The 12,849-nt window shown below is 41.4% G+C and overlaps 1 protein-coding gene across 7 annotated transcripts in view; it reads right to left on the bottom strand.

Moving 5' to 3' along the window:
* Positions 1–12,849, bottom strand: part of LOC118388049 (cAMP-specific 3',5'-cyclic phosphodiesterase 4D-like) — a 469,033-nt gene that overhangs the window by 296,460 nt on the left and 159,724 nt on the right. For 2 of the 7 annotated variants that reach the window (XM_052525218.1, XM_052525219.1), the window contains exon 1: positions 11,204–11,544. The exons of the other annotated variants lie outside the window; for them this stretch is intronic. In XM_052525218.1, the coding sequence (XP_052381178.1) occupies positions 11,204–11,529 (326 nt within the window). In that variant the 5' untranslated portion in view covers positions 11,530–11,544. Of the gene's footprint in view, positions 1–11,203; positions 11,545–12,849 lie in introns of those variants that run through there. 7 annotated transcript variants of the gene reach the window in all.

Below are 12,849 nucleotides of genomic sequence, written 5' to 3'. Positions count from 1 at the left end.
AGAAATGAGAACTATACGTCAGAAATTAGAACTATACGTCAGAAATGAGAACTATACGTCAGAAATTAGAACTATACGTCAGAAATGAGAACTATACGTCAGAAATTAGAACTATACGTCAGAAATGAGAACTATACGTCAGAAATTAGAACTATATGTCAGAAATGAGAACTATACGTCAGAAATTAGAACTATATGTCAGAAATGAGAACTATTAGAACTACACTTCAGAAATTAGAACTATACGTCAGAAATGAGAACTATACGTCAGAAATGAGAACTATACGTCAGAAATGAGAACTATACGTCAGAAATGAGAACTATACGTCAGAAATGAGAACTATTAGAACTATACTTCAGAAATTAGAACTATACGTCAGAAATGAGAACTATACGTCAGAAATGAGAACTATACGTCAGAAATGACAACTATACGTCAGAAATGAGAACTATACGTCAGAAATGAGAACTATACGTCAGAAATGAGAACTATACGTCAGAAATTAGAACTATACGTCAGAAATTAGAACTATACGTCAGAAATTAGAACTATACGTCAGAAATTAGAACTATACGTCAGAAATTAGAACTATACGTCAGAAATTAGAACTATACGTCAGAAATGACAACTATATGTCAGAAATGACAACTATAAGTCAGAAATTAGAACTCTACGTCAGAAATTAGAACTATACGTCAGAAATTAGAACTATACGTCAGAAATTAGAACTCTACGTCAGAAATTAGAACTCTACGTCAGAAATTAGAACTCTACGTCAGAAATGAGAACTATAGGTCAGAAATGAGAACTATACATTAGAAATGAGAACTATACGTCAGAAATGAGAACTATTAGAACTATACGTCAGAAATTAGAACTATACGTCAGCAATGAGAACTATAGATCAGAAATGAGAACTATACATCAGAAATGAGAACTATACATCAGAAATGAGAACTCTACGTCAGAAATGAGAACTATACGTCAGAAATGAGAACTATACGTCAGAAATGAGAACTATACGTCAGAAATGAGAACTATACATCAGAAATGAGAACTATACATCAGAAATGAGAACTATACGTCAGAAATGAGAACTATACATCAGAAATGAGAACTATACGTCAGAAATGAGAACTATACATCAGAAATTAGAACTATACGTCAGAAATGAGAACTATACATCAGAAATGAGAACTATACGTCAGAAATGAGAACTATACGTCAGAAAAGAGAACTATACGTCAGAAATGAGAACTATTAGAACTATACTTCAGAAATTAGAACTATACGTCAGAAATGAGAACTATACGTCAGAAATGAGAACTATACGTCAGAAATGAGAACTATACGTCAGAAATGAGAACTATACGTCAGAAATGAGAACTATACATCAGAAATGAGAACTATTAGAACTATACTTCAGAAATTAGAACTATACGTCAGAAATGAGAACTATACGTCAGAAATGAGAACTATACGTCAGAAATGAGAACTGAGAACTATACGTCAGAAATTAGAACTATACGTCAGAAATGAGAACTATACGTCAGAAATGAGAACTATACAGAAATGAGAACTATACGTCAGAAATTAGAACTATACGTCAGAAATGAGAACTATATAGAACTATATGTCAGAAATGAGAACTATACGTCAGAAATTAGAACTATACGTCAGAAATTAGAACTATACGTCAGAAATGAGAACTATACGTCAGAAATGAGAACTATACGTCAGAAATGAGAACTATACGTCAGAAATTAGAACTATACGTCAGAAATTAGAACTATAAGTCAGAAATGAGAACTATACGTCAGAAATTAGAACTATATGTCAGAAATGAGAACTATACGTCAGAAATTAGAACTATACGTCAGAAATTAGAACTATAAGTCAGAAATGAGAACTATACGTCAGAAATTAGAACTATACGTCAGAAATTAGAACTATATGTCAGAAATGAGAACTATACGTCAGAAATTAGAACTATACGTCAGAAATTAGAACTATATGTCAGAAATGAGAACTATACGTCAGAAATTAGAACTATATGTCAGAAATTAGAACTATACGTCAGAAATTAGAACTATATGTCAGAAATGAGAACTATATGTAGTTTGTATAGGATTGCACGTGAATTGGTTCAACTCGCCAAAAACAATCTGCACAATCTACTTTTTGTTTTTTTAAATTGTCGGCGTCTTGGAGCAAAAATTGGGATCATGTGTATACTGTCCTAATGACGATACAAAAAAAAATAACAGAGCAATGTACAATATCGCAAACGTAGCAAATGACACATTTATGGTAAGTGCATGGGGGCCGCCATTTTTAAGGACCTCCGCGTTGGATCATTTTCATTCAGACTTACACTGTGTTTTACAGCAGAAATCTATTATGACATACAATTCTAAAAAGTTTCTAGTCTAGCACAGGTTGAAGTCTATAGTATTGTTTTAGTATTAGAAAATATTCAACATACACATTTTCTTGTACTAAGATATTAGACACAAAGGCTACAACTCAAACCCTGTGTCACGTTCTGACCTTAGTTCTTTTGTTATGTCTTTGTTTTAGTATGGACAGGGCGTGAGTTGGGTGGGTTGTCTATGTTCGTTTTTCTATGTTGTGTTTTGTGTTTGGCCTGGTATGGTTCTCAATCAGAGGCTGGTGTCGTTAGTTGTCTCTGATTGAGAATCATACTTAGGAAGCCTTTTCCCACCTGTGTTTCGTGGGTGATTGTTTTCTGCTGTGTGTTTGTATCTGCAGCAGACAAAACTGTTTCGGTTTCGTTCGTTCACTTTGTTGTTTTTGTTCAGTGTTCTATTGCTGTATTAAAAATATGGACATTTACTACACTGCGCATTGGTCCGATCCTTGCTACTCCTCCTCAGAAGAGGAAGAGGAAAGCCGTGACACCCTGACCTTTCCATCACTGATACTATTGAACACAACATTTAGGTCAACTTAATCCAGAAATACAACAAGCCTTGATTTGGAGTGGCACATTGGCCCATGTTCATTTGATGACATCAAGAGCAGTCCATATGTATTCACCATCAATCAATGTAATTTAATGGATCGTTTAATTGTTAGCTATTGCAAACAAGGTTTGGTACAAATGCTGAGAGAGAAAACATGGGGCCTGATGGGAGCGTTCAAGACCATTCTAGAATTGTTCAAGATTCTCCCTTGAACGCATGAAATAGATAATAGACATGATGATGAATTATTGCTGAAAAGGAAAACATCCGTTTATGCCCCTGATCACATCAGGTGCTGTATCTATCAAACATCTCAAAGAAGAAGTGCTGATCTAGGATCAGGTCCCCACCTATATACATCATCTTATTTTACATGATCTAACTGATCTTAGATCATCACTCCCACTCTGAGATTCTCTGACAGCTGTGCTTAAAGAGAACGCAATATTTTGGGCTGCTATAACACACACAATCCACTGATAATTATAAATAAAAGTTGCAATACAAAGTTCTCTCTCGCTTTCATATTTTAGATGACATTTTTTTTTAAACAAATAGGTGATCAACCTTCTGAAGAATGCCAGAGAATTAGAGCCCGTATTGTGACGTCCTCAACAATCTATTTTCATTACCACAAGCAATGATTTTTCTAATGTATTACCTTGCAAAGCCAGCCCTTTAGGTCAGTTAGCCTACCGAGATTTGACCACCGATTCAACTGTTGTTCTTAAAGACGTCATTGCAGAAATTCCCAAACTAAAGTCAGTTTTCATATTTATGTTGTCATATGCTGACTATATGCCAATTAGGTGGAATAATATGACACTCTGCTGTTAGTTTTGGGTATAAAAGAACATGCCCCCTACACTTTAAGGCGTACGTGTCAAGTACTAAGGCATTTCTCCTTTAGGTGTTCTCTCTTTTCATGACAGGTCAGGTGAATCAGACCAGATCATTTTAAATGAGCTGTGTGTGTGTGTGTGTGTGTGTGTGTGTGTGTGTGTGTGTGTGTGTGTGTGTGTGTGTGTGTGTGTGTGTGTGTGTGTGTGTGTGTGTGTGTGTGTGTGTGTGTGTGTGTGTGTGTGTGTGTGTGTGTGTGTGTGTGTGTGTGTGTGTGTGTGTGTGTGTGTGTGTGTGTGTGTGTGTGTGTGTGTGTGAGTCAGATAACATACCACTTGTGCCATAGATGCTCAAAGCACTCTAGAGTATCTTCTTGACATTTCCAAATACACAAGTCGCACAGTCAAACATCACTTTCCATCGACGTGCATTTGTGCATTTATAGTAGATATCCAGGTCATGGTTTGATGTCATCGAGTTCCTGCCGCGATCAGGGGGTTTATATTAAATCTCCACGTTGTCACACTAAGAGTTCATGGTGGGAAAGTGCCATTGACTTGTGGTGGGAAATTAGGCTTTAGGGAAACATTATCATGAGGGCTTTAGTGACCCTAATCTCATATGTGCAAAGGGAAACTCAGAATGTAGACTTGTGACTCATGGCACTAATGTCACGCCAGGCTAACCGAAACATTCTGTGGGTTTCACTCTCTCGCCCTCTTACTTTCTCACCCTCTAGCGCTTTGTTCTCTCTGCCTTTACACTAAGCACTATACCTCCAATAACAGGAGTAACGGGGGGGGCGACATTTATATGGGGGGGTCGACATTGCGGTGAGACAGAATACCAGCCCCTCCCTGGTTCAAAGGGTTCAGTTGCAGGAGAGACAGACCTACAGCCCCTCCCTGGTTCAAAGGGCTGCAGGAGAGACAGACCTACAGCCCCTCCCTGGTTCAAAGGGCTGCAGGAGAGACAGACCTACAGCCCCTCCCTGGTTCAAAGGGCTGCAGGAGAGACAGACCTACAGCCCCTCCCTGGTTCAAAGGGCTGCAAGGAGAGACAGACCTACAGCCCCTCCCTGGTTCAAAGGGCTGCAGGAGAGACAGACCTACAGCCCCTCCCTGGTTCAAAGGGCTGCAGGAGAGACAGACCTCCAGCCCCTCCCTGGTTCAAAGGGCTGCAGGAGAGACAGACCTACAGCCCCTCCCTGGTTCAAAGGGCTGCAGGAGGGGCAGACCTACAGCCCCTCCCTGGTTCAAAGGGCTGCAGGAGAGGCAGACCTACAGCCTCTCCCTGGTTCAAAGGGCTCGGCTGCAGGAGAGACAGACCTACAGCCCCTCCCTGGTTAAAAGGGCTGCAGGAGAGGCAGACCTACAGCCCCTCCCTGGTTCAAAGGGCTGCAGGAGAGACAGACCTACAGCCCCTCCCTGGTTCAAAGGGCTGCAGGAGAGACAGACCTACAGCCCCTCCCTGGTTCAAAGGGCTGCAGAAGAGACAGACCTACAGCCTCTCCCTGGTTCAAAGGGCTGCAGGAGAGACAGACCTACAGCCCCTCCCTGGTTCAAAGGGCTGCAGGAGAGACAGACCTACAGCCCCTCCCTGGTTCAAAGGGCTGCAGGAGAGACAGACCTACAGCCCCTCCCTGGTTCAAAGGGCTGCAGGAGAGACAGACCTACAGCCCCTCCCTGGTTCAAAGGGCTGCAGGAGAGACAGACCTACAGCCCCTCCCTGGTTCAAAGGGCTGCAGGAGAGACAGACCTACAGCCTCTCTCCCTGGTTCAAAGGGCTCGGCTGCAGCAGAGACAGACCTACAGCCCCTCCCTGGTTCAAAGGGCTGCAGGAGAGACAGACCTACAGCCCCTCCCTGGTTCAAAGGGCTGCAGGAGAGACAGACCTACAGCCCCTCCCTGGTTCAAAGGGCTGCAGGAGAGACAGACCTACAGCCCCTCCCTGGTTCAAAGGGCTGCAGGAGAGACAGACCTACAGCCCCTCCCTGGTTCAAAGGGTTCAGTTGCAACCGAGGGAAAGACGGGATTAATTCTGTTATCTGTTGTCAGCTCGAGCATGAACAGATGCACCGTGTCACGGAGAATAATGTCACTCCCTCTGTCTTCCGTCACTTTCTCTGCCCTCTGAATCCAATCTGGATCTTCATAGGGTGTCCCTTTGACTTGAATTGAGATCCTCTTACTGTGTATAATGTCCTCAATATTTCTGGTTTAAATTACTTTGTTTGACCTAAAATCTCCAACTTACTTGCACCCTTCGTGTGATCATCGATGATGAATGGCCATTGAACACATTCAGCATTGCTGGTGAATACAATCAATACAATAAAGTACAATGCATTGAAGAGTCCTCACGATGATCCTTTCTCATTCATCTTTGCTGCTCTAGGACACCGCAGGGATATGTTTATGAATGCAGAAAAGCCAGAATGTGAATTACAGTGGAGGCGAGATCAGAGAGGAGTGCTTAATGAATATGCAGGAGTGAATAATTCTCTCAGAAGGAAGTTCTCTTCCTTAGGGGAATACAGGGGTGTCCAGGGATTTATTTTAGCACAGCTGGTCTGATAAGATAAAAGTAGGAACCTGCCTCTGTATCTGGGCTGCTGGAACCAAACAATTTCTCAATTTTGTCCATACAGTACTTTCCATCTATTCAACTTCTGTGAGCATACAGTCAGGTACAAAATTATTTGCATCCTTGATAAAGATGAGTAAAAAAGACAAAAAAATAATAATACAAATACTGAGCTATTTTGTATGCAAACAAAAAATATATATATTATTTTATACTAATGCAATTGCTCAGAGAAAGAGATTATGCTTATCGGGTATTACAAACTCTAAAAGATAGGTGCCAGAATGTCAATACTCTCACCCTCACCTTGCGAGGATAACGGCACCGAGCCTTTTTCTAAAGAACATAATGAGATTGAGAGAACACATTGGGAGGGATTTTAGACCATTCCTCCATACAGAATCTTTACAGATCCTTGATGCACTTATGGACTGCCCTCTTCAATTCAAACCACAGGTTTTCAATGGGGTGCACGTCCGGTGATTGAAATGGCCATTGAAAAATGTTGTTTTTGATGTTAAAAAAAAAACTCAATGTGTGATTGAGGTTATTGTCATGTTGCAAGTTTCAGCTTCCTGGCAAAGGCAACCATGTCCTTGTACATGCTAGAGTTCAAGATGCTGTTGACCTTAAAAAGGGCCCTAGGACCAGAGGAAGTAAAACAGCCCAATAACATCAAAGATTCACCACCATATTTTACAGTATGAGGTTCTTTACTGCATGTGTATTCTTTTTTCAACACTAAACCTACCCCTGGTGTGCATGGCCAAATAGCTCTATTTTCGTGTCATTGGACCATAGGCCCGGCTCCAAACCAAGTGCTAATGCTGTTTAGCAAGCTCCAGGCGTTTACATTTGTTGGTTGCTCTTAATAAAGGCTTTTTTTCTGGCAACCCTTACAAAGAGCCTGTTGCCATGGATATTTGGAGTCTTGGTGATGGTCCTTTTTTTTCTCCCAAACCATCTTCCTCACTGTGTGTGGGGACAGGATACACTTGTTTCCCATACCAGGCAAGTTTACCACTGTTGCAGTAGTTTAAAACTTATTCATTGTTGCCCTAATAGTGGTAAGTGGTATATCACATTTCTCTCAAAATGTTTGGTACCCATTGCCTGATTTATGAAGGTCAACAATCATTGGTCTCTTTTCGTTTGTGAGCTCTCTGACAAAGGGATTTTACTTGTGTATTACCTCATTTTCATTACTTAGTGAAACAGGAAGCCATGGAACTGAGATTAACTTAAAAAAGTAGAATGGTAATGCAGATGTCATTTTGTTTGGTTTTATTTACAAGAATATTTAGGGGTGACAATATTTATGACACCTATCTTTCTGAGAAAAAAACATTACATGTTAAACAAAATCTCTTTCTCTGAGCAATTGTTTTAATACAAAATAACATAATTGTCTGTTTTTTAAACGTACAACACAGCTCAGTATTTGAATTATATTGAACAAAAATAAAAACACAACATGTCAAGTGTTGGTCCCATGTTTCATGAGCTGAAATAAAATATCCCAGAAATGTTCCATAGGCACAAAAAGCTTATTTATCTAAAATGTTGTGCACAAATTTGTTTACATCCCTGTTAGTGAGCATTTCTCCTTTGCCAAGAGAATCCATCCACCTGACAGGTGTGACACATCAAGAAGTTAATTAAACAGAAAAAAAGTGTTTAGCTAATCAAAATATATTTCATATTTGAGATACTTCAAAGTAGCCACCCTTTGCCTTGATGACAGCTTGAGGTAGTCACCTGGAATGCGTTTCAATTAACAGGTGTGCCTTCATTTGTGGAATTTCTTTCCTTCTTAATGCGTTTGAGGCAATCAGTTGTGTTGTGACAAGGTAGGGGTGGTATACAGAAGATAGCCCTATTTGGTAAACGACCAAGTCCATATTATGGCAAGAACAGCTAAAATAATCAAAGAGAAATTACATTACTTTAAGACATGAATGTCAGTCAATCCAGAAAATGTGCAGTCGCAAAAACCATCAAGCGCTATGATGAATCTGGCTCTCAAGATGACTTCGAGAGGAAAGGAAGACAGTGGAAATCTGTCCTTTGGTCTGATGAGTCCATATTTGAGATTTTTGGTTCCAACCGCCGTGACTTTGTGAGACGTAGATGAACGGATGATCTCCGCATGTGTGGTTTCCACCTTAAAGCATGGAGTAGGATATAACTCATTAGATCTGATAAAATATCATTTTTTCAGCATTTTTAAAAGGCCACAATGTATTATTCAAGTTTAGGCGCATTTTATATTTTGGCCACTAGATGGAAGCAATGTATGTGAAAAGTTTTAGACTGATCCAATGAACCATTACATTTCTGTTCAAAATGTTGTATCAAGTCTGTCAAAAAGTGCCTAATTGGTCAATATATACATTCTCAAGTACTTAACTATGCACTCTCCTCAAACAATAGCATGATATGTTTTAAAAGTTATAGCTACTGTAAATTTGACAGTTGTCACGCCCTGACCATAGAGAGCGTTTTATGTCTCTATTTTGGTTTGGTCAGGGTGTGATTTGGGTGGGCAGTCTATGTTCTATGTTCTATGATTTTCTATTTCTATGTGTTTGGCCGGGTGTGGTTCTCTATCGTTGTCTCTGATTGGTACCCTTTTCCCCCATCTGTTTTGTGGGAAGTTAACTTAGTCTTTGTTCAGGGCACATGGCCCAAAGCTTCACGGTTTGTTTTTTGTTCTTCGTTTTGTCGGCGTCCTTTTTGAATAAAGAGAAAATGTACGCTTACCATGCTTTTCTTTGGTCCAATCCTTCAGCCAGCCGTGACAACAGTGCAGTTAGATTAACAAGAATTTAAGCTTTCTGCCTATATAAGATATGTCTATGTCCTGGAAATGTTCTGGTTATTCACAACCTCATGCTAATCACATTAGCGCACGTTAGCTCAACCATCCCATGGGGGGACACCGAAGCATCCCCACAGCATGATGCTGCCACCACCATACTTCACCATAGGGATGGTGCCAGGTTTCCTCCAGATGTAACGCTTGGCATTCAGGCCAAAGAGTTCAATCTTGGTTTAATCAGACCAGAGAATCTTGTTTCTCATGGTCTGAGAGTCTTTAAGTGCCTTTCGCAAAGTCCAAGCGGGCTGTCATGTGCCTTTAACTGAGGAGTAGCTTCCATCTGGCCACTCTACCATAAAGGCCTGATTGGTGGAGTGCTGCAGAGATACCCGTCTAAGCTACATTTTAGACAATGTTTCAGAAGGACAGATGGCTGTCCTTCTGCGCAGGCCACTCAAGTAAACTGAACTCGTTGTAATGTTCCAGTCAATGTTTTTAACTCCTCAATTGTCCAGTGTTGGTGATCGTGGGCCCACTGGAGCCACTTCTTCTTGTTTTTAGCTGATAGGATTGGAACCCAGTGTGGTCGTCTGCTGCAATAGCCCATTCATGACCAGGATCGACGAGTTATCTGTTCCGATATGCTGTTCTGCACAAAACTGTTGTACTGCGCTGTTATATATCTGTTTGTGGCCCGCCTGTTAGCTTGCACGATTCTTGCCATTCTCCTTCGACCTCTCTCATCAACCTGCTGTCTTAGCCCACAGGACTGCTGCTGACTGGATGTATTTTGTTTGTCGCACCACACTCGGGAAACCCTTTCATGTGTGAAAAGCCCGGGAGGGATGCAGTTTCTGAGATACTGGATCTGGCGAGCCTGGTACCGACGATCATATTTACATTTACATTTACATTTAAGTCATTTCGTTTAGATCACTTGTTTTGCCCATTCTAACGTTCAATCGAACAGTAACTGAATGCCTTGATTTCTGTCAGCCTGCTTTATGAGTCATGTGGCAAGCCATGGCCACATGACTCATTGTCTGCGGGAGCGATCCATTTTCGTGAACGGGGTGGTGTACCTAATAAACTGTCCAGTGAGCGTATATGACAGATGTTTTTCACATAGACTAACTATAACACCTGTTCAAAGAAGCTTTCCATGTAATTTTCCCCAGAAGTTAGACCAGCAATAGAATATTGTATTATCTAACTGTCAGTGACCTAAATGGTATTTTTCACCATATTCTAAGTTGAACTACATTAGACGTAAATGAGCAAATGATTCATCATGAAAATCAATCATAATGTGAAGGCACACCTGGACGGCTGAAAAAGAGTGGCCCCTGACACAGGTACCCAGTCATGTGTGGCAAGCATAGCACAATGCAACAGGAACAAGTTAGAGCGGTAGCTATGGATGTTATAGAATAAAAGCTATGGAGTAAAACTTGGCAGCCAAATTATACTTTGGTTACAGCTATATTGCAGTTCTATTGCAACTGCTATCCATACTGAGGGAAAAAGGTTAGCAATTACCAACACAAAAAAATGTCATTTGACAGTGTATGCATTGAATTGGTAGAATTACCACACTAAGATCAAAAGTTAGTTCAAGATACTTTTTGAAGTTGCTGTCAATACGACACGCACGCAAGCACACACAAACGCAAACACACACACACAATTCAGAAGATTAATTGAAATTCAATTCATACATTTAACATTTCCAGCACTGTTTTCAATACGGGTTGAGTTTAAAAAAAATTATCAATCCAATTTCATTCTCCTGAATTTAACAAAATTTTGTGGGTGAATTTCATAAACATTTTGTCAACTGTCAAGTGCATTTAAATTCAATTCACAAATTCACACATTTCAGTGGGACGATTTGAAACACAGGAATTGCCTTAAAAGCCTGTTCCCCTTGCCTCATAGGCCTGGAAAAAGTCTGGTCGCTCTCCTTACCAGGTGTGAGCCACGGTGAACCTCCTCTGCTTGTGCAGGTTGTTGTTGAGTAGCATGCGACGCAGCAGGCGGGGCGAGTTGCGGGGGGACAGGGTGGTGGGGGACAGCCGGGCAGACACTGAGGAGGGTGAGTGAGGGCCCAGGCAGGTGCGAGAGGGGCACTCATGCTGCAGCAGGTTCTCCCGGAGGATCTGCACTAGGTCCTTATTGAGCCCCGCGCCTCCCCCAGGGAGGTGTGCCTTGGCTGGGACTGCCAGCATGTCCTGGGCCCCTCCTGGAGATTCTGGGGATGGAGACGGGGCTGAGGCTTTTTCTGGGGCAGCCATGCCCTCTTCCTCAGGGTGCAAGAAGTGGTAACACTGTTTACTGGGTTATCTTTCTAGATTAACCCTTTCACTGCTGTGTCACCCCCCCCCCCCTTTTTTTTGAAATGATGGAGGATAAATAGAAGGGGAAAAAAATCCCAGAATGTGATCCTTGGTAGTCAATTCCCGGATCTTCAATGTTAGTTAGATGCTCAGATGCTCTACCACTTGTACAGCTGGTCTCAAGTTGTCTCGTCAAGGAAAAGCAGGTGTATTGAGCTTGTTTTTAATTGTTCTTCCATTTGTCTCCAGATCTTCTGTTTGTCTCCAGATCGATCAGTTGGCTTCCAGTGATTTCAAGATGTAGGGAGAGACTTGTAGCTCTGCCTACCACCCAGCCCAGGATGACACGCCTGCCTGGCTGCCTGCTGCTGACACAGACTGGGAGTGTATGGAGCTCTCCTTTCCTCTTTGTGAGCGTAGGCACACACACAGCCCCACTCACGATGTACCGCTCTGCTGTACCACTCTCCTCCCTTCTCCTCAGGGAGCTCAGAACTGGAGGGGGTGCGCATTATATCTGTAGAGAAAGGAATTATGATAAGGGAGAAAGCTGTTTGCATGCACATTCGAGCATGTGTACAGGACACGCGTGTATGTGGGCACTAGTGGGAATCACTTGTCAGCTGTGTCAACAGCATAGAGATACTGGTTATTAAATCAACTGTCACTTTCGTTGGAACATGGAGGATCTCTTCCTACACAGTGCAGAGCTTTTGATCAGGACCCACACAGATGTAGGATTCCTCTTTAAATTGAACCTTTATTTAACTAGGCAAGTCAGTTAACAAAAAATGATTGTTTACAGTGACAGCCTACTAGTAGGTTAACTGCCTTTTTTCAGGGGCAGAACAACAGATTATTACCTTGGCAGCTCAGGGATTCGATTCCAGCAACCTTTCGGTTACTGGCCCAATGCTCAAACCACTAAGCTACCTGCCACCCAGGTGGGTAGTTTGAGCCAGTTTGCTACAGCAGGAAAATAAACTGTATGATCCTATAAATTAAAGTATGTACACAACTAATGTAAGTAGCCTACTGTAAATAATTTTGAAAAATGTAGCTTAGACAATGTTTCAGAATTTTCGGTCAGTCCAGCCTATTATGGTTGGGGGAAAAGTCAATGCAAACCATTGTTGAATGGAAATGTTCTGCTGACAGGTCCACAACAATTAGCCAATGTTTTTTCTTTCAGAAACTGTCACAGTCCTTTGCCAAATACAGCATACAGTTACTGCAAAAGTTTTATAACAGGTCTGAGTTATAATCTCAATATTTTTA

Source organism: Oncorhynchus keta, chromosome 9 (genome assembly GCF_023373465.1).
Source record: "Oncorhynchus keta strain PuntledgeMale-10-30-2019 chromosome 9, Oket_V2, whole genome shotgun sequence".
Classification (NCBI taxonomy): domain Eukaryota; kingdom Metazoa; phylum Chordata; class Actinopteri; order Salmoniformes; family Salmonidae; genus Oncorhynchus; species Oncorhynchus keta.
Note: the sequence above shows the minus strand (reverse complement) of the source record. Positions and strands in the feature narration are given on the sequence as shown.